The 21,938-nt window shown below is 38.3% G+C and overlaps 1 protein-coding gene across 3 annotated transcripts in view; it reads right to left on the reverse strand.

Annotated features, from left to right (window-relative positions):
- The window catches only part of EDEM3 (ER degradation enhancing alpha-mannosidase like protein 3), a 46,661-nt gene that overhangs the window by 4,411 nt on the left and 20,312 nt on the right, over positions 1-21,938 (reverse strand). The window contains exons 8-20 of one of the 3 annotated variants that reach the window (XM_048860330.2): positions 21,421-21,526; positions 20,719-20,816; positions 18,966-19,091; positions 16,978-17,061; positions 15,632-15,715; positions 14,897-15,021; positions 13,549-13,714; positions 9,615-9,769; positions 8,168-8,321; positions 5,356-5,550; positions 4,294-4,459; positions 3,177-3,362; positions 193-207 (exon numbers count right to left, since the gene is read on the reverse strand). In XM_048860330.2, coding sequence (XP_048716287.1) covers positions 193-207; positions 3,177-3,362; positions 4,294-4,459; positions 5,356-5,550; positions 8,168-8,321; positions 9,615-9,769; positions 13,549-13,714; positions 14,897-15,021; positions 15,632-15,715; positions 16,978-17,061; positions 18,966-19,091; positions 20,719-20,816; positions 21,421-21,526 — 1,660 coding nt within the window. Of the gene's footprint in view, positions 1-159; positions 208-3,176; positions 3,363-4,293; positions 4,460-5,355; positions 5,551-8,167; positions 8,322-9,614; positions 9,770-13,548; positions 13,715-14,896; positions 15,022-15,631; positions 15,716-16,977; positions 17,062-18,965; positions 19,092-20,718; positions 20,817-21,420; positions 21,527-21,938 lie in introns of all 3 variants that reach the window. The other 2 variants (XM_048860328.2, XM_048860331.2) reach the window with 2 other exon arrangements.

Raw genomic sequence — 21,938 nt, forward strand, 5'->3', positions numbered from 1 at the left:
TTGGCTCCCCATTACATTAATGTTAGAAGGTTCTTCTGGTTCAGTTACATAAATGTTCAAAACTAAAGAAAACTGACACTGCTAAATAAAGGAAACTGTTTTTAAGAATGCTAGGTAGTCCAACTGTATATAACTTGATTATTAATATAAGATACTTACTGCTATCAATAATGTAGTTTGGAATCATTTTACCTTTAAATATTGTTGCTGAAATTCCAATGGTAGCACAAGGAGGGGAGAAAGCACATATGCATTAAAAATCCGTAACACATAATATTCTCTTGTTTGGTGGAAGCGAAGGATTGGTTTGTTTATACTGCAGTTGCCCCAGTAGAGCGAAGAACTACTTTGAACAGTTCACCCATTGGTATAAATAGATGGACATCAAGATTCCATGTGAGGAATCCAGAAGTGCTGTAACTTTGCGTTTCAGCTTTGTACATATGATGGGGAAAAATGAATGTGCTAATATTAGTTTACTAGAGAAGTTCAAGTTCATATGCTGCTCCCCAAATATCCTGTTTGAAAAAAAGCAGTATTACTGGAATGGGAAAGTTTGTTAAAAAAGAGTCTAGAAATAATATCCCCTATGTACACTGATGGAACGGATAGAGCCACACAAGCAGGATAATTAATATCATGTAAAATTACTGGTGCTGGCAACTTTAATCTCCTAAGAACGGCCATAGTGGATCACAGCAAAGGTCCATCTAGTCCAGTATCCTGCTTCTGACAGTGGCCAATGCCAGGTGCCCCAGAGGGAATGAACAGAACAGGTAATCATCATGTGATCCATCCCGTCGCCTATTCCCAGTTTCCGGCAAACCTAGGCTAGGGACATCATCCCTACCATTCTGGCTAATAGCCATTGATGGATCTATCCTCCATGAACTTATCTAGTTCTTTTTTGAACCCTGTTATAGTCTTTGACTTCACAACATCCTCTGGTAAAGAGTTCCACAGCTTGACTTTGCGTTGTGTGAAGAAATACTTCCTTTTGTTTTAAACCTGCTGCCTATTAATTTCATTTGGCGACCCCCTAGTTCTTGTGTTATGAGGAGTAAATAACACTTCTTTATTTACTTTCTCCACACCAGTCATGATTTTATAGACCTCTATCATTTCCCCCCTTAGTTGTCTCTTTAAAAGTCCCAGTCTTACTAATCTCTCCTCATATGGAAGTCGTTCTATAACCCTAATCATTTTGGCTGCCCTTTCTGAACCTTTTCCAATTCCAATATATCTTTTTTGAGATGGGGTGACCACATCTGAACGCAGAATTCAAGATGTGGGCATAAAATGGATTTATATAGAGGCAATATGATATTTTCTGTCCTATTATCTATCCCTTTCTTAATGATTCCCGACATTGTTTATTTTTGACTGCTGCTGCACATTGAGTGGATGTTTTCAGAGAACTATCCACAATGAGTCCAAGATCACTTTCTTGAATGGTAAGAGCTAATTTCGATCCCATCATTTTATATGTATAGGTGGACTGTTTTCCAATGTGCATTACTTTGCATTTATGAACACTGAATTTCATCTTCCATTTTGTTGCCCAGTCACCCAGTTTTGAGAGATCCTCTTGTAGCTCTTCGCAGTCTCCCTGGGACTTAACTATCTTGAGTAGTTTTGTATCATCTGCAAATGTTGCCACCTCACTGTTTGTTCCTTTTTCCAGATCATTTATAATATGTTGAATAGGACTGGTCCCAGAACAGACCCCTGGGGGACACCACTATTTACCTCTCTCCATTATGAAAACTGACCATTTATTCCTACCCTTTGTTTTGTATCTTTTAACCAGTTACCAGTCCATGAGAGGACCTTCCCTCTTATCCCAGGATTGCTTAAGTGCCTTTCGTGAGGGACCTTGTCAAAGGCTTTCTGCAAATCTAAATACACTATATATCCACTGGATTCCCCTTGTCCTTATGCTTGTTGACCCCCTCACAGAATTCTAGTAGACTGGGGAGGCATAATTTCCCTTTACAAAAAACATGTTGACTCTTCCCCAACAAATTATGTTCCTCTATGTGTCTGACAATTTTGTGCTTTACTATACTTTACTATAGTTTCAACCAGTTTGCCCAGTACTGAAGTGAGGCTTACTGGCCTGTAGTTGCCAGGGTCACCTTTAGAGCCCTTTTAAAAAATTGGCGTCACATTAGCTATCCTCAAATTTGGTATTTGGTACAGAAGCTGATTTGAATGATAGGTTACAGACTACAGTTAGTAGTCCTGCAATTTCACATTTGAGTTCCTTCAGAACTCTTGGGTGAATACCATCAGGTCCTGGTGAATTATTACTGTTTAGTTTATCAATTTGTTCCAAAACCACCTCTAATGACACCTCAATCTGGGACAGATTTTATACTATTTTCCTCACTAGGATTTAACTTCCACTTTTTAAAGGATGCCTTTTTCCCCTCTCACTTCTTTTTACTTTGTTGTTTAGCTATGGTGGCTCTTCTTTGGTTCTCTTACTACGTTTTTTAATTTGGAGTATACACTTAAGTTGAGCCTTTACTATGGTGTCTTTAAAAAGTTTCCATGCAGTTTGCAGGGATTTTACTTTTGGTGCTGTACCTTTTAATTTCTATTTAACTGACTACCTCATTTTTGTGTAGTTCCCCTTTCTGAAATTAAATGCTCAATGAGAACCACTTCTGCCTAGTCTTTGCAGTGAGAAAAATCAGATCTATCTTTATAGATATGAAGAACATCACTTGGAACTGAGAAACATCTACAAGTCAGGACCCTGAAACACACACAGCCTAGATATCAAAGCAGAATATGAAAAGCTCTTCCAAGAAAAAAGGGTTTCAGAGGCTTAAATAAAAATAAACCCAACCACGTTGTAGCACTACTAGTCTAATTCGTTACAGCAAAATTATAACGTTCACTTTTTCTGTTTGGGACCTTGTGTAAAGTGTTTCAAGTTAAATAAGTTGGACATGTATTGGGAAATTCTAAGAGATGGTTACAGTTTGAATGAAACTAATTCAACAAACTAGAATTATGGAAGTCAAACAGAATTTTCACCTCAATCCCAATTCACTTATTTTTTTCAGGTAGAAAATAAGAACCATTGTTTGTTTTATATTTCACATTATGCCAACTGATAAAGATTATTACTTATCTTTATAAGACACGAATGGCTTTACCCTTACCTCTGTCTTTTGCTTTATCAGAAAGAAGCACTTCTACAGCCTCGTATTCTCGGATTGCATCAAGTATAATATTTCCTTCTTTGCTGAACAGGAAGAGCATGGGGATTTTGATATCGTCTGTATTCTTTCCATCACCAGCCATTTGGAATAAAGGAGCAGTGTCGCTGCTGCTTCCCTCATTGTCATCTAGCCAACAGAAGGTCAGAGTAAGCAAGCTTTTCCATTATGGACGTCGGTCAGGATTGGTGCTCTCTCATTACACAGGATAAAGGCAGCTTGAATAGCTGGTGTGGGAATTTCAGAGAATGTGCTGTAGTTTAATTAGAATTCCCCAGATTTACAATTTTCTAACCTTATTTCCTGGTGGAGACAGCAAAGAAGAGGTTTGAGTGGACAGAAGCAAGTTAAGTCAAAAGGGGGAATGTATTTCAATTCTGTTTGCTTGCCTGAGATGGTGATGAGACTTTGTGGGTGGGAGGCAATATTATTTGGCATGTCCAGCAGTTTTAATTTTTTATTTTCAATTTGCCTCAAAAGGTGGATGCCTGCCTGGCTGTGGAAAGTCAAGAACAGTACTGGACCTAGAAGGAAAAAGCTATTTCACAAGCAGATGCATTCCTGAATGTAAAAGGTCTCAATGTACATCATTTCAGGATTGCTACTAATCAGTTATCTATTTTCAGTACTGAAATCACAGTTACTCAACTTTTAATAAGGAACGTAAATGGTACATTCCTCTCTAGAACTACTAACTTAGCTGGGAAAGCATAGACTAGGAAATGAAGATTATAGAAAGAACAACCATTCTTTCATTTTACAACATTCAGCTCCAAACAGAAGTTAATTCGTAACTTCTGATTTGTCAGAACAAACCCCCTCACTGAATTTCTCCACTAGTAGGTTTCTGTCTGGCTCCATTCTGTTGTGCAAGCAGGATATTAAGTATACACACCTCCTTTGTTCCAACAACAGGATTTCTGTACCTTGTTGTGCTGACTGCTCACAAGAATGTAACAGATGCCCGCCACCCTTGAAAATATGCTTATATATAATCTAAATAATCTTGTGGAAAACACAGGTTACAGTTGTACAAAACAAAAAAGATAGTTTTATTTACCAATAACAATGCCCCCTATTGCTCCAGCTTTTTGGATGTTTCGTGCCTTTTCAGCAAACATGCACTGGCCTCTCTGCATCAAAGCAATTTTCTCCTTCACTGATTCAGGATTAGTGATCTCCGAGCATCCATTGTAAGGTTTACTGGTTGCAACAAATCCTCTTGTCTGTTTGAGAGATGTAATGATTTAAAATACTGGAGTCAAACCTGTAAATGTTTCCTACCTTTTATAATTTTTCCAGTCATCCCGTGTTTCCCAGCATACTACAGGACCTTTATCATGGAATCTTTATTATGACAGATTCTCAAAAAACTTGTCTAATCAACAATTTTTAAACTAATTTCTTTGAACAGTTTGGACTGATTTGGCTTTCACATAGTACAAACAAAAAGGCTATTATAAGATGCTGGGCCAACATCTGTAACCTTTTAAGTATAGTCAACAAAATACAGAATAATTATGGTTAAGATATCACAAACCATGTGAGAGCACACTTTGTTTCATATCTAGAGTATACCCTGTGGGCTGAAATCCTGCTCCCATTAAAGTTAATGGGAGTTTTGCCATTGACTTCACAGGGGACAAGTAATTTTCTCTTTATCTAGAAAGACACTTTCTCTGAACTTCTGATGGGCTAAGGAGAGCCTAATCCTCATTAAACTTTTAAAATGTTGTTAATTGGCAGCCATGAATGGCAGCCATGCTGAATCCTAGCAGCTTGACAAGCTCTCTTCCCTTACATTGGCCTCTCCCCCTAGGATGCAAGAGTTATATTCCACATACAGCATTCAGAAAACAACTGGAGCACCTGCATGTGGAGGCTGAATCATGACTGTTGCCTAAGGAAACACAGACTGAACTCTGCGGTGTCTGAGTCAGAAGAAAGAAACAATCTAAAATTCTAACTATTTTAAATGTCTATTATAAATCTAAGTGCTAGCTGAGTATTTTGAAATAAATGCAATACTAGAAAATTAAGACCAATGCAACAGAGAAAAAGCACAAATAAATAAAATTCAAGAGCAAATCATACGTTCTAAAGATTTTCACATTATACATACCCCTACGCTGTGTTTGGATAGGTCCATTCCAAATTGTGCTGGCCCAGCTGTCAATACTACCCTGCCAAAGAATGGGTGGGAAACAATTTGAACAGCACGTGGGGGTAGCTGCTGCTCTTTTTGTTGCTGACTGGATAGTTCAATCATTTCCTGCATGAATCGCAAACCATCTTCAGCATCAAGTGAACTTGCTGCCTAAGGAGTAAAGACATTAGGATAAGTGGCGGCTTAAATATTTTGCAGAACCAAAATTTTACTGCCACTGGTGAATTCATCAAAGGTCATGGTTATAGCCAACCTCCTGGAAAAAGAGCTGGCTTGTTCCAGAATCTGCCAATATTGCCTCCAATCAACCAGGCTGAGAAGGAAAAAGTAATTGAGAGCACTGCATTCTAAAGTCTAGCTCCCAGAGGCCCATGACCTTTCCATCAGCTGTTTTGTAGTATTTTATATGTAATTCTTTGTTAATTATACTTTAAGAATCTATCAAATCTGTCACAAATTTCATTTTTTCCAAATCTCTGGTTTATACAAGTTTGATTATTTTTAAATTGCAATGGAAAGAGTTGTTTTTAAACTAATAAACCTTTCCCTGCTATGTCTATTTTCAGGTATTGCAGCAGAAAACCTGAAGCCAAATCTAAACAAAATGGGAACTGACTTGATCCTCATTGTCCAGTCTGAGAAATGCCAAAGTTAAACAGCACAAGCTATTAAAACCAAAAATTCTTGAACATCTAATTTTTCCTTTATCAGTAACAGAATTATGTTTATAATAAAACAACTGACAAGTGTTCTTTAAAATTTAAACTAAAGAAAAATACTAATGCAATAGATATACAAAAAAAAGTCAACTTGACCACATATAATAAGTCTAAGGTAAATAAGTAGTGTATTTTGACTCTTGTGTAAAATACATGAATGTGCTATTTTGCTGATCTGGAATTTGTGGTAAATCCATACTTTTAAAGCAGTCTTCAGACAAAATATTGTTTGCAGAGAGTCACACTGTTGATGCTTTATCAGATAAACAGAAAAATGTTAAAGGGCACGTGAAAGGTAAAAATAAGTTAGAATTATTTCTGTGCCGCACAGTTGGTCAAAAAATCACACTAGAAATACCACCAATTAGAAATTTCTGGATGACACTGAAGACTAGCAGTATGACAAAACCCTAATGTTGGAGTATTTCCAAAGAATATCATCTGATAATTACAATACTTATGTATTTGTACAGTACCTTTCACGTGCCCTTTAACATTTTTCACTTTACAAAAGTGGGTAATTATTTTGATAGCATTCTGGTTTCTCTCTCTAATCCTGAAAATAAATTTTATGCTCCAGACTCAGGGCTTTTGTGAATTTTGACAAGGCCAAGTATAAGATTATAAACTCTAAATCCATGATACAGCAAGTGCCAAGTATTTAAAAATGTATTTGAAACCATCCATCTTAAATGTAGCCTTGGGCTACTATGATACATTACGTACACAAACTTAATTTCTAGAGGCTCACTTTAAAAGAAGATTAAATTGATGTCTATTTAATACCAATTTATTTATGGCATATACATCACATTCTATATTAGATAGTGATGCAGGTCTGGGATGCTGAGAGACTTAACTATGAAGCAATCAAGCTAATATTTGTCTTAAATATTACATTCTCTTACTATAATGAAAAAAATCCATTCACATACATGTGTAGTACCAAGACTGTACTGTTTGAAAAAGATACTTTTGTTCTATTATATAAAAACTGAAAAATAGAACTACGCTTGATGCCAATCTAACTAAAACACTAGAGCTTTAGAAACACACATTTAAAATGATTTATTTTATGATCTTGCTATTTGAAGGAGGAATTTTTACCCTAAAGCACAAACATTTGAACAAACATTTGTAATTTTAAACTAAACTACTTTTTTCTCCTTTTCTGTGCTATTTTTAGATTTGTTCGAACAAGTGCTCTTTCCTTCAGTCCAGCTTCTCCTTACAATGACGTCTTAATTAGGGCACCATATCTTCTACAATTCAGGGACTGCCAAATCTGCCTCACAATCTATGCATTCATTTTTAAAAAAAAGTTTTTATTCTTAGTGGCAGCAAAGAAAACTTTCCAAATGTGACCTGTATGCAAACTCGTGCAGTGATGTCTGCTTGAATCTGCAGACAGCCTGACACAATAGTTTAACTTTGCTGGAGGGCTGGTTAACTTATCAGCTGTAGATTCAGACACTTAACAACTGCACCTCTGATCATGCTAGTAAAGCTTACATGCTTCAGGTGCCAAATGTCCAAGCTGCCAAAATCTGCAGCTTCCCACCCCCCGAAATTCTATTATGCTGTTATGAGTTTAATGCAAAACTGTAGCACATTGCAAATTAAGTTTACAGACAGCAAAAAAACTGCATGTAATACTCAATTAAACAAATGCAAGGATTACTGATTGAACTAAATATGAAAATGAATACTACAATAAAAATTCACATTAATTTCTGTGGGTGTTGCCCTATCCAAGTCTTTTGCTGAAATGTAAATGGGGCACTGGTTGTAACAAGTGGAGATAATGGTACTTAATTGCAAGACAAAGTTGAAGAGGCAAAAAACACTTTAGTTTAAAAATGTTATTTTTCACATGTAGCAACAAAGGAAAGGTAAAAAGGTATGCTGAAAGCTTCTTTTTAAAATTAAGCAACAAACTGGAAATAGAGTGAAACCAAGGGATGAAATCTGCTCCTATTGCAGTCATTGGGAATTTTTCTACTGATTTCAATGGGCCAAGATTTCTACAAAATATATGTGGGTCTTACTTGAATTGCGTGCTGCACTAATTGTACTCTTCCATCTTTGAGGTGAATCAAACTGACTCCCATCTTCTTCAGTATCTCCAAATGCTCAGGGTTACTGGCCATGAAATCCCTGGCTCTCAGGGGCGGTTTTGGTCCACTCCCAAAACTCTCTTCTCTGCCAAAGAGAGTAAGGATCAAAGTTTCATCCTGGTACATTTGTTAAAAAAAATATCTAACAGTTTTACACATGAGAGGTGCGCAAAGCTAGAGACATAATATATACAAAGCCATCAAAACCATAGGCACCAACTCCATGGGTGCTACAGGGCTGGAGCACTCACCAGCAGCCAAGCTCCCCTCTACCTCCCAAGCACATCCCCACTCCTCCCAGCGTTTCTCACCCAGCCACTGCCAAACAGCTGTTTGGCAGCATTAGCACACTCAGGGGGCAGGAGAATGTGACATGCTCCAGGGAGGGGGTGGGGATATGGGGAAGGAGTTGGAATATTGGCAGGGAGGGGATGGAGTTGGGGCAGGGAAGGGGCGATCAAGCACCCACATGAAAGAGGGGAAGTCGGTGCCTATGATCAGAACCCATTCCTATCTTGTAATGTATGAGCATCCCACTGGAGTATCTCAAGCTGAAAATTAAAGTTCTAGCAAACAAAAAACTCTTGGTAAAATGTTACCTTAAAATTATAATTGTTTTTAAAAGCTGTGAACTTCCCCAACAATTTTCTAGTGCAATGTTGATAATGTAAAACTGATATATCAGCAATCTGATTAAAGTGTGAGCCAGCACTCTTCAATATCATTTCTAAATGTTCAGCATTTTGGTAATAAATGAAAATAAATTTGAATAAAACCAGAAAAGCCAGTTTTCCTAACAGACTGAGCATCAGATGCATATAATGCAACTGTTACTCAGCCCACTTAATTTTCACCTGCATAAATATTACAGTAGTCATATAAAGGCAGATATTTTCCAAATTTTACAGAACCACCTAAAATAAGATACAAGATTATCTATAGCAGCATTAATAAAATAAAGTCAAGGAAAAGTGTTTATTCAGTTGATTATAAAAATGAAACTTCATTTTCTTATTTATTCTCAGTGATTTCAGATCCTCTTTGCTCTGTTTACAAATTGATTTTTTTTTTCCTAATTGGCACTGCTGCAATCCCAAATTAGGATCTGTGATTTGTGCTGAGCTCCATCTACTCTTACATAATCAACTGCAGCTGGAAGTTAGCTGAACGCTGATAGGAAATGCAGCTAGCTTTAGGGCCAAAAGGAATACCATCTTGTGAACAAAGTAAGCATATCTGACTAACATATGCAGAGGAGATAGGGAGGCTTGGTTTTTTGGGGGGGTGGAGGGTTTAGTTTTTTTGGGTTTTTTTAATTGAATGACAGCCAATTTTCTGGCCATTCCTAGCAACGGAAGATATAAAACATGCTTCTTACACTCTGGCAACGCCCCTAGGACAGCTCTTATCCACCACATTTTTCAAAGGTTCACGGATACTCTGAGCATACATAGGGTCATTTGGGAAGAGAATCTGGGTGTTCGGACATGTCCACTCAAAGTTACTGTCATCCAGCTCCGTGTATTCTGTTGTCTATAATGAACAAAGCAGATTATCTATTAAGAAACCCAATTACTCTAAATTTCTTATCAAAAGAAAATATCAAACAGTAGACTGCATCATCAAAAGTTAATTGTATACAAAGCATAGTACTGAAGGTAGGAAGGTATATACAACTGCAATTACTAGTGAAGAATAGTAAGACTTTTACTTGCCTGCTTTTTTGCTAGCTTCTTGGCATGTGTATAAAATTTTAAGTGTTAATGTTTGAAGCCTTTAACATTCCAATTGTCCCCTAGTCTCTATTTTTATATTATTTTCCTTTCTGAATAGCTCTCATGTCTGTCTTCATAGCATTCCCAATCAGAATGAAACAAATGATGTTGGTCATGATTCTATTTTGCTGCAATTTGGCAAAGATATGAACAGCGGGAAAGGCGCCAGAGATGTGTATCTGAAGACTCAAATGCAGTCCTGCCTTGGTTCCTCTTTGGAAGGTTTTTTGTTTTTTTTAAACCTAGTTACAGAAATTGAAGGATTTAGGCCCTCTACTGGTAAATGGAGTTTTGAAGCCGTGCTGTACCAAACATCTAGCACCCTATGTAACTTCTTGTTCTTTCCGATAGAAGAAAACTGTTTTTTGCTTTAGGTGTAAAGTTAATAGTGCCTATATTTTGGCTGTGGCAGCTCCAGACCATTAGGACTGTCCTGTTTTATGTCAAAAGACATGCCTCAGATTATTTTAAAGAATATTCCATGAGATCATCTCAGTTCAGTTCAGTTAAATATCTTTATTGATTTCTGAGCTGCCTAAAATGACTTGACACAAAGAAACCATAAAACTAAACATTAATAAATAAGGTTATATTGCCACATATAGCTTCCTGTTCACATATTTCAATAGGAACAATCCCAGGAGTCTCCTCCTCACAATCCATATAGCAACAGTCAACTAAACCTATGGGTGGCAAAACTACATCACCTAATTTCAAACCAGACCTTAACTATAAATCAAATGACATTCGTTTTCCTTTGAAAGGAAGAGATTAGTTTTTAACATTTGCAAATACCACTATTTCACTGTCGCATAAGAAGTGCATAATAGTTTAGTATCTGTTCCTGGCTCTGCAAATGACTTGTTGGGTGATCCCAGGCAAGTCATTTAACTTTACTACTGCCCAGTTTTCCCATCTGTAAAATGAGTATAATACTGATCTGTTTACAACACACCTGTGAGAAAAGTCATTTAAAATTATTTATCAACAATAATTAATAATTCTCTAAGACCCAGTATTTAAAGGTGTATAAAAAGACTCCAGAAAAAATATTCAAGTTGCTATAGCATAACAAAGCTGTTACTTATTTTATTGGAAGAAGTTACTACATACAAAGTAATTGTTCTCTTAGAAGTATGACCAACATAAAATAAATAGAGCCAAACCACCTACAGTAACTCCTCACTTAACATTGTAGTTATGTTCCTGAAAAATGTGACGAAGTGAAACGATGTTAAGCAAATCCAATTTCCCCATAAGAATGAATGTAAATGGGGGGGGTTAGGTTCCTCTTCTTCTCCCCCCACCTCTCCCTTTACTCTGCACACCACATCCTTGCTCTTCCCCCCTCCCTTCCCTGCCTCCTGCCCACAGCAATCAGCCAGCTTGCAGCGTTCAGGAGGGAGGGGGGTGGAGCGAGGACACAGCATGCAGTCTTCCTCTACCTCCTGAACACCGCAAGCCAGCTGATTGCTGCAGGCAGGAGGCAGGGGAGGGAGGCACACCACATCCTCGCTCCTCCCCTCTGCCCATGGCAATCAGCTGGCTTGCGACATGGGGCAAGAGGGAGGGGGGAGGAGCAAGGACTTAGCACACAGCCTCCCCCATCTCTCCCCTGCCTCTGCAGTTTGTGGAGTTCAAGAGGCAGGGGCAGGAAGGGGAGCCTGCGGGCCAAGTCCTCGCTCCTCCCCCTCCTGCCTGAACACTGCAAGCCAGCTGATTGCCACAGCAGGAGGCAGGGAGAAGAGGGGGAAGGCGCTGATCTGTGGGGTCTGCCGGCGGGCAGGAGGCACTCTTGGGGGGGGGGGGATATGGGAGCTGATGGAGGGCTGCCAGCTGTGGACAAAGCAAGCAGCCAAACGACATTATAGCGAAACATTGCACAACTTTAAATGGAGCATGTTCTGTAATGGAGCAGGGACATAAGATCGAAACAACGTTAAGCAAGTTAAGTGGGGAGTTACTGTACATGGAAAAAAGTCTGCACACTAAGGTCGCGTAAAACTGCTTCCCCACTATCGTCTATCAAATCGAATAGTGAAACAGCAGGAGGCCACCTTGCTAATCATGCACTAGGGCACAGATATTTCAAGTGGCTGACATGGTACTTAAAATAAATATAAGCAATGCAGCCCATTAAGAGGTGTTCCTTTTTCCCCTCCCATTTTATTGCAACCCAGATGATTCTAAAATGATCAGTGTTTTGGTTTCAATAACCTCGTGTCTATTTTACAATTTCTTCCTTGAGAGAAAAGCTCCTGACATCTGCTTTAAATGGGATGTTTTTCTATCTTTGCCTTAGTCAGATAGGCACCAAGTCTCAGAACCTGGGTAACCTCACACAGGCTTTTGGGGCTTGGACTGCTGGGCTATAAAAATGCAATGTAGTGGTTCAGGCCCCAGGCCAGCCATGGGTCTTTTATTACAGTGTAAACATACACTGAGTGTCTTGTCTACAGTGCACAGTGGGCAAGTGTGATTTCTAAAGCACATCAATGTGTTGTACACTAACTAACTGGTCTGCTGTCATGAACGAAAAGTTCCCTATTACACATGAATGTAGTGCTCTTTCAAATAGCATTACGTTAATGCGCACTTGGGAGCCTTTAGAAGTCTCACCCTCATAGTGCATATTGCCATGCTGTGTAAATAAGTAAGAAAATGCTAAGTAAGGGATTAACTAAGAATTATCCAAGAGTGAACACACTTTGAGTCAAAAAAATGGCAGATTAACATTGGGGGAATCCCTAGGTGATAAATCCTCTGTTCACTTTCTCATCTGTTTATTTAGTCTGCCCATTGAGCTACTGATGCTGGAAATATCAGTCTGTCAGAATGAAAAAGGCAAGAAAAGTACTGTTTAGACTACATTACCATTACCACTTCCAGCAGAGACTGAGTATGCTATTTCAACAGGTTCCCAGTTAGGAAGAAGGGGGAGAAGGAGACTAAGAGCCTGAGCCTCAAGTTCTGCTATTTGCTATAGCTCAACTGATTTCAACATTTTACACCAGCTGAGGATCTGGCCCTAGAGCTGGAAAGCTAACTTGGGTTTCCTCCCAGGTACTAAATCCTAGGTCAGCAGGCTAGCTCTCTCTGCATTTTATTTTTCCCTTAATATAAAAAATGACTTGGCAAATTTAATCTATGCTATGGTTAAAGTATTTTTAAAGAGGAAATAAATCTGAGCTCCACAAAACAAGAAAATGTATTTATTTATTGGGAACACAAAAACTGAAGATTAGGGTTTTACTGGTTTGTTTTTTATAAGCACATGTGTTCTGTGACCTTTCTGCCAAGTTCCAGCCCGGAGCAAGGTTTTATGGTTGAGTTATAAATACCTAAAAAACAGGTTTGATCATGGAAAAAATTGACAATATGCATGGGTGCCACTAATTACTGTCATGATAAAACAGTTTGCATTAAATAGTTGTCAAAAATCTTATTGCTTAAACTTACCGTTTACCCTGATTTTTCCATGTAAAAACACATTAAAGTGGTATTAAAAACAGATAAAAGTTTAAAAAGATCACTCACTGTATTTTTCTTAGACATTGTTTGGTTTGTAGTAGAGAGCCAAAGAGGTAACAGATGAGCCTCTGTAGTGAAGATATAATCTTCTATATCAAAAATCATGTCTTCCTTATCAGCAAAGAGCAGGTAAAGGTATTTAAACATCTCAGCCAGGAAGAAAGAGTCCATTCTATGGGGCCAGGGAGGGGGGGGAAGAGAGAGAAGACAGCCTTAAGAACAGTGCTATTTCCTAAAGTGGCAGTAAAACAAATGCTCAGGATACTCAATTTCCAAACAGTTAATGATACTTAGCATTGCAGGTTTGTCATGGTGGGGAACAATGTCAAACAGGGTCATATTCCTGTTTTTCCCGTGACTTCCCCGCAGCTGGAGATCCTGCCCTGGGTGGCTGGGCTCAGCTCCCCACTCTGGGGCACTATAACCTGGCACACACAGTCACAGCGCTGCTCAGGTGCCTTTATGTCATGATGCGGAGAAAGGAGGGAAGCAGGGCAGCCACGCCATATTGGACTGAGCTGAATAGCAGCACTGGGTTGCGCTGAGCCTGAACCTGGGCACAGAGCACTGCCTAAAGAGGGCAGAGGGAGGTACCGTTCAGCCCTCTGTGCCCCCTGAGGCTTCTCTCCTTGGGGGAAGCTCCAGCATCCAAGCTGCATTTCCCCCGATGCTGCATTCCCCCTTCCCAATGATGCTCCATCCTGGGAAGGGGGCTCAGGAAAGTGCCAGCGTCCTCCCCTCCCAACCCACAGTGTCAGGGCTCAGGCAGGGGACGCAGCCTTTACAGGGTGTTCTAAATTTACCGAGACTGCTCTGTGTTTAATAAAAAAGGCTGTGACAAATCTGCAGCCTTAATGATAGTAACTTTTGAGCTTATGAGCCCTGCTTGAGTGCTGCAACTACTGCAGAATTCCAATAGGAGGAAACTGTTTACAGACAGAAATAACAGTTCAAAAAGTTCAATGGAAAAGTGGTGTTACAATAACAATATACTGCTTGAGAATTCCGAAGTCAACATTTTTCAAATGAAATATGCTTCAAATTTAATCTACTTAACCATCATCCAGTTTTATTAAAAAGATATATAAAGAAAATATCAGAATAGGCTGTCTTCACTTTTTTACAGAAGTGTTATGATTTAAGGCTATGAATTTTGAAAGTTTTTAAGGCCAATTAGACTACACATATTCCATTAACATCAAATATGCATAATCTGAGGGTTGTTTATTTAGATGAACACAGAATACACTATCCGCATCTATCCAAAATTCAATTAATCTGAATACACATAAAAATAAGTTAATCAGACTCCTTTTATATTTTCTAAGAAACTTAAAAGTCACTACACTCTTACCTGTCCTCATGACTTCCAGTACGAACATCCTTCATTGCAGCAAATCCACAGGGTACTCTAGCATATTTGTTTAAATTTTCAATGAGCGTTTTTCCTACTTCTAGGTAGTAAGGGTCCCCAGTAGCCTATTTTTAGAAAAGTTGCACAATACTTAGATGTCATGTAAAATGTATAGCTGTTTTTTTAGAACTACTTGCTATGCATTAGTTTCTGGTATGTTGCCTTTTTTATACACCCATGAAATTTAATGTCATTGTTTCAAAAGAGAAGAGCCATATGCAGAAGAGGAAGTTCCTTTCAAATACAGTGCATTACCATTTACACTATATGGATACGCTATACTATGCTGGGACAATCAAAGGAAGACAAGGGAGTTACACTCAGATTTTTAAAGATATTTGAAAATAAGACGTAGGCCTTGCAGTGCTGAGTGCAGCAATGCCTAAATACCTTTAAAAATCTGGGCCTCAGGCACCCAACTGTCACTGAATCTGAAGAGGCTGGGCCCCTTTGTACCTTTGAAAATCTTTGCCTTATAAAACAAAACTCTGAAGACATTTTCTAATAACAAAGAGTGTCTACATGTGGCTTGCATGCCATAAGTATTTAACTCCGACACATGTGAATGAGATGGGATCCAGTTCTACTCTTTCAGCTTTGGGATGCGGCACCAATAAAATCTAAACCTTAGTACCAAGTGTTGAAAAGCCAAAACAATGAAGAAAGTAGCCTTACTTTATACAAGAAATAGGTGCTTTCTGCAAATTCTGGTCTTAAAGGGTGCTGAGCCCAATGAACCCTGAAGTCTGTTGTGAAAGCCTGAGGAAGAAAGAATAGAGATAAATAAATATAGGCATAAAAATATACAGATTGTTTTGAAATCTAAAATAATAATTCACCAACAGGCAGAAGGGTGCAAGTCCTGATCATCAATCTCTACTCCTTTCTCATTTATTTCCATTTCTAATTATAAAAAGCCCCTATCCAAACTTGTTCTAGGATTCCTGTCAACAGTTAGATGATTACTTTTTGAAAAAAAATTGATAGCAAATAATATTCTCTGATGACAGGCCTGATTCTGATCTTACATACACCAGTATAAGGGCATGGCTACACTTGCAGATGTAGAGCGCTGAGAGTTAAACCAGCCCTCGGGGAGCGCAGTAGGAAAGCGCTGCAGTGTGTTCACATAAGTCAGGCAGTGGAGTTACTTCAGAATAAACTAAAGACAGAGTTCAAAATTAGGCCCTATGGGCCCATTTGATTTATTCTGCTCTATTCTGGATTCTAGTAGATGGGATGAAGTCAGACATTCAAAGTTATTCACCTTTCAAGTGTAGAAAAGGTATAGATCCAGAATAGGCAGGTCTGATTATGTTAAAAACAAAATCAAACTACAACTTGTTATCTCTGAATGCTAGAGCAGGCAAACTGCCACCTATGGTATGAATACTACAGCAACTAGTCAGCAACAAAACGAGTACCAGAAAAAACAAGAAAGCCTCTGTCCGCTGAAGACCAAGGACCAAATTTTTAAGTGCCTCTGCAAATGTTCCAGTAATGACTGTACACAGGCAAACAGGCTTTTGTGTGCACAGTTAACTTGTTTTCAGGCTCAAAACAATAGGCTCAACTCAATACGTTTTCAGAGGCTCAGTGAAAATACGGCCCTGAACATGTTACTTCTCCAATGGATTCAGGCTTCACTTGGCCAAGAAACTGAAGGAAACGAAAAGTCAGTGTGATTCAATTGCATAAAGCCATTACATCACCAAGAAGAGAGTTTCATATCAATGTTATGTAAACTTTGTATACTAGTGTGAAGTGATCCAAGGTCAGTTTAAAAAACAAAATGTATTCATCGTCACTTATCTGTTATATAACAATTGTTTCCCTCTATTGGTAGTTACAACATCTCAGGGAAAAATGTTTCATATCCAGAACGACACTCCTGTTGTGCATGTGGATTTGTAGGCTTCAGAAGAATGTTGAAACCAACTTTTTTTTTCTTTAAATTATACATTATGTCTAGTATTACTTGAACTGAGATCACAATCAGTTTACATAACCTCCTGCCTTACCTCAGGAAGAAAGTTATGCTTTTTTATCACCTGATATAACATCTCATGAGTTTCGATAGCAGGTCTAATGTCACCTTTCAATACCTACAAATCAAGAACAATAGCAATAAATACATAAAAGTCAGGCATGATATCTGTACAAGACTACCCAGCAATGTATACATTGCCAGCATACACAATAATACAGGAAATCATGATCCTCTGTTTCAGTGTATAATCTACTTTATTTATGTTTTTCTACTTAGCATGGGATAGGAAACATATGAGTGACTGCAACCCCTGAGAGACCACTATTTCACAGCAATCATAATGGACTTGCAGGAAAGAGGACAGGATCATACTGAGACTGAAATTCTGCTTTAAAAGGGAATTTGCCCAGGTTTGTGACAGATGTTACAAAATTCATCTGTGGCCCAGGACTTGAACGGACCCATTCCCTTCAGTTCAAATTTTGCTACCAGAATTGCTTTTGAAATCTCTAAAGACAGATTCTCAATCAGATATGTAAACCCCTTTGGGAATCCAGAGTGGCTCATATGATTGTAAAGGCCTAGCGGGCAGCAGAATGGACTTCTCATGCAATCATAATACCAGCCTTCTGAATCTGGTTGTAAGTAAATCCTGGAACAAGAGACTATTCTTTTTATTCATCCATACAAAATGTATTCTTACAAAGATTTATTCTAAATAGAGGGAAGAAATACAAACAGGAAACTTATCATGTTTCAGAGATTCAGCAATGAACACTCAGAGAAGGGTGTGAACAAGGTGGGGTTGTTTTGAAAATCAATACTGCCACCAGTTTCAAAATCATTTGATCTGGACAACTATGTAGTAGGTCATGGAGGAAAGACAGGCAAGGGAACTAATGACAAACATCTGTAGCATATAAATGGGGGGGGGAGGAGGAGATATAATGAAGGGAGCCAATGACAAAGATAAGACAGAAATATCAACAGGAAGCCTTAAGACCCATGAGTAGGGTGGCCAGATATATATTTTAGACTGCTAGAAATGGAAGTTGAGCATCTGATATGCCTTGGAACCTTTTGGGCACCACTTTCAATGCGTGGGTAACAAAATCAGTAAGCTGTGAGCTTGGCAACTAAGAGCTATACCCTAAGAAGAAAAGGGATCTCTATAGTTGACAGTTAAGCGAACGGGGGGTGGAGGGGAAGTACCTTGCTCCACTCTTGCAGGAGTTCCCCCCCCCGCCCTTAAAAAATGATTTGCACATGAATTGAAAAACTTCTGCAGAAGACTATTAGAGTTTGAGTCAAGCATTTTACATAGAATCATAGAATATCAGGGTTGGAAGGGACCTCAGGAGGTCATCTAGTCCAACCCCCTGCTCAAAAGCAGGACCAATCCCCAATTAAATCATCCCAGCCAGGGCTTTGTCAAGCCTGACCTTAAAAACTTCTAAGGAAGGAGATTCCATCACCTCCCTAGGCAACGCATTCTAGTGTTTCACCACCCTCCTAGTGAAAAAGTTTTTCCTAATATCCAACCTAAACCTCCCCCACTGCAACTTGAGACCATTACTCCTTGTCCTGTCCTCTTCTACCACTGAGAATAGTCTAGAACCATCCTCTCTGGAACCACCTCTCAGGTAGTTGAAAGCAGCTATCAAATCCCCCCTCATTCTTCTCTTCTGCAGACTAATGATGACTACATGATCATCAGGAGTTAACAGGTGAAAGAAGCAGAGCCAGGTGGATAATGAAAGGGTATGAAAGTTCAGACATTTTCCCCTCTTAACAGCCGTACAAACTTGGAAATAATGTGTCAGCTGCATGATTTAATATAATCAGCAGAGAAACCAAAGGCAAACAAATCCCTCTTCCACATCAGATAACATTTTTATAAGTTAAATTACTGAGCCTAAATGACAACTATATTATGTATTTTTCATATCTGTTTTTATGAACAATTATTAGTAAGTCCATTTAATGTAATCTGAGGACTGGGGGTTTTAGAAACCTTACCTGCAAGCCTGGGAAGAACGCAAGCAAAGAGTCCATCCAGGTCCGAGCATTTAGCATTGGTTTGTGAATATGAACATCAAGCAGAAGAGGTGGTTGACTAATGTACCTCATTATGGCATCATAGTGCTAACAAAAACAGAAACATCATAAGCTCACATCTCTTTCAAAAGGGACATGAAAACCCAGTAGTTTGCTATATTTCATTTCAGCAAGTTAATGGTTTCAGGGAACTGCATCCCTACAATTAGTGATACATAAATAAAAACACAGCTCCTAGTTATGCAAATCAGAATGCAAGAACCTGAATAATTATTGCACAGCTATAGAGTAATACACATATACATGTGCACAAATATATTCAGCAACCATTACTATGAACATCCAAGTTTTTTCTCTACTTGGCTACTATACATCATCTGCATTGACTGGCTCCTGTGGCATCGTTTTTAAGCTGGCTAACAGCAATAAAGATTGCTGCAGTTTCTCACTTACTTTGGCTGAAGCAGAGAACTCCAAAAATGCATTTATAAGAAAAACATTGAACGGGACTAACTGCTGTAAAAAGTTTAAAAACCCTTTGGATAACTTGTCTGCTTACCCATTCCAAATCCCTCTTCTCCCCAGAATAGCTGTCTTATTTGTGTTTATATTAAAAACTGTAAGGCCTGCAATGCAAAGACCTCAACCTTCAGTTGGGGAGTTTAGGAGGTAATACTATACCATGGGCTGAACAAATAGGAAGCCCAATTAAATTAGTATAATGGCAGCTATACACATTAACAATATAAATTATTTTTACTGTTGTGACAGACTCTTAACTGAACGGTTCTGACTTTTATATTGCTTGCAAGAACCAAGAAAATTCATTTCATTTGTGCATCACCATTCTGTATTATTTTAGTGAAAAAAGTTAATGATTTTCAGAAAATTTAGCAGCCTTATGAATCTAATAAACCTATGAACAAGGGCACATATATTTTTTCAGGTTATAATCATATAAGCATTGGGCTGGATTAGTGTCTCTGTACTCATGGTTCTCCCTTGGTAGATGAAACCCAGAATTTGATTTTCAGGTTCTAGCTGCTGCTCTGAGAGCAAGAGAAGCTTTCAGGTTACTTTTATGATAAGGGAGGCCTTATATTAATCGGGTTTTCTGTAAAACAGTGTAAAAGTAGCACTGTAGAGCTCCAAAATAAGTCTCAGTAGAGCCCTCCTTGGTTAGAAAGTTATGGCTATACTGATTTTAGAATGGTAGCCATGTTAGTCTGTATCAGCAAAAATAACTAGGAGTCCTTGTGGCACCTTAGAGCCTAACAAATTTATCTGGGCAAAAGCTTTCGTGGGTTAGAACCCACTTCATCAGATGCATGGAGTGAAAATACAGGAGCAGGTATAAATACATGAAAGGATGGGGGTTGCTTTACCAAGTGTGAGGTCAGTCTAACGAGATCAATTAACAGCAGGATACCAAGGGAGGAAAAATAACTTTTGAAGTGGTGAGAGAGTGGCCCATTACAGACAGTTGACAAGAAGGTGTGAGTAACAGTAGGGAGAAATTAGTATTGGGGAAATTAAGTTTAGGTTTTGTAATGACCCAACCACTCCGAGTGTCTATTCAGGGCTAATCTGATGGTATCCAGTTTGCAAATTAATTCCAGTTCTGCAGCTCCACATTGGAGTCTGTTTTTGAAGTTTTTTTGTTGAAGAATTGCTACTTTTAGGTCTGTTATTGTGAGTAACTTAATCAACTTACTGTGTTAAATCTTTCCAGGAAACGGTCATCTCCAAGCAAGACATAGGCTTTTAATAAATATTCATAATACGAGTCTATTCCTGCTCCAACTCCACTATCTAGAAATAGCACAAAGAAAGATACAAAAGTACTGTATTTTTAAATTTAAATAGTTATATGGATAAAAGTTTTCAGCTGCTAATTTTCAATTTGATTTCAATGGCTACTGTCTGAATGAAAGAAAAGGAGCTATTCAGGACAACTGAGAGTGAAAATAAAGGAGCATGTAGATTAATGAAGGGCTGCACTGAGTAGTATGCAGTGTTTTCCTACTTTTTTGAAAATGTGTTCTAGTATATTTGAACATAAAAGAGTATGCTCAGGCGTGCTGTTAAGTCAAGTGTTTAATTTCTTTGTAGGAAAATATTTTTATTGGCCTGAATACACAATTGCACTCCTATTTGTACTTTACTGTGCACTTAAAGTAGATTCTTTGAAAATTTAGCACTAGAAATCTCTCAGCATCCATGGACTTAGGGAATGTTTTCCTTGAAACAAAAACTGATTTCTCAGACAAAATATTCTTGCAGAGAAAAACCAGGCTTCATTATACCTGGTTTCTTCAGATCTGAAAGTCCACTTGCCTTCCTAATGGTATTTTAAAATCATTTAAACTCCCAAGAGCGGCATGTGATCATGGGTCTTAGAGTCAAAGCCACATACCTTTGCGGACCCAGTCTCCAGTATGTATATTAATAGTAACTCCCACTAAATTACTGTTGCGTTGTCTTTTTTCCCAAAGAAAATCAAGCGCCTTCCGTGCATATTCCTGCAACCAACAAAAAATATTTTAATTGAAGTGTAATTACAGGGCAATGCAGGAGGCAAGAAAAAGCATCAGGTGCTGGTATACAAGCTTTTGGGTTTTTTGTCTACTAAAATAATGGAGCTATAAAGTAGAATATATTAGAGAGAGATTCCTATTTAGACTGAATTTCCTAAAGGTAGAACTATTCAATAATACATTGAATTCTCTTGAAAAGCAGCACTTATTCTATTTAACCAGTCATTTTGTTGCTAATTAAAAGGATTTGCATTCTATCTGTAACTGCCACCCACACACTATATAGCTTTGGGTAAGTCACTTAACTTGTCTGTGCCTCTGTTTCCAACTGACAAAATAGGTATAAAAGACCCTTTTTGTTTATAACCATTAAAAAAAATTCATTAAAAACAAAAAC

Source organism: Caretta caretta, chromosome 8, assembly GCF_965140235.1.
Source record: "Caretta caretta isolate rCarCar2 chromosome 8, rCarCar1.hap1, whole genome shotgun sequence".
Taxonomy (NCBI): domain Eukaryota; kingdom Metazoa; phylum Chordata; order Testudines; family Cheloniidae; genus Caretta; species Caretta caretta.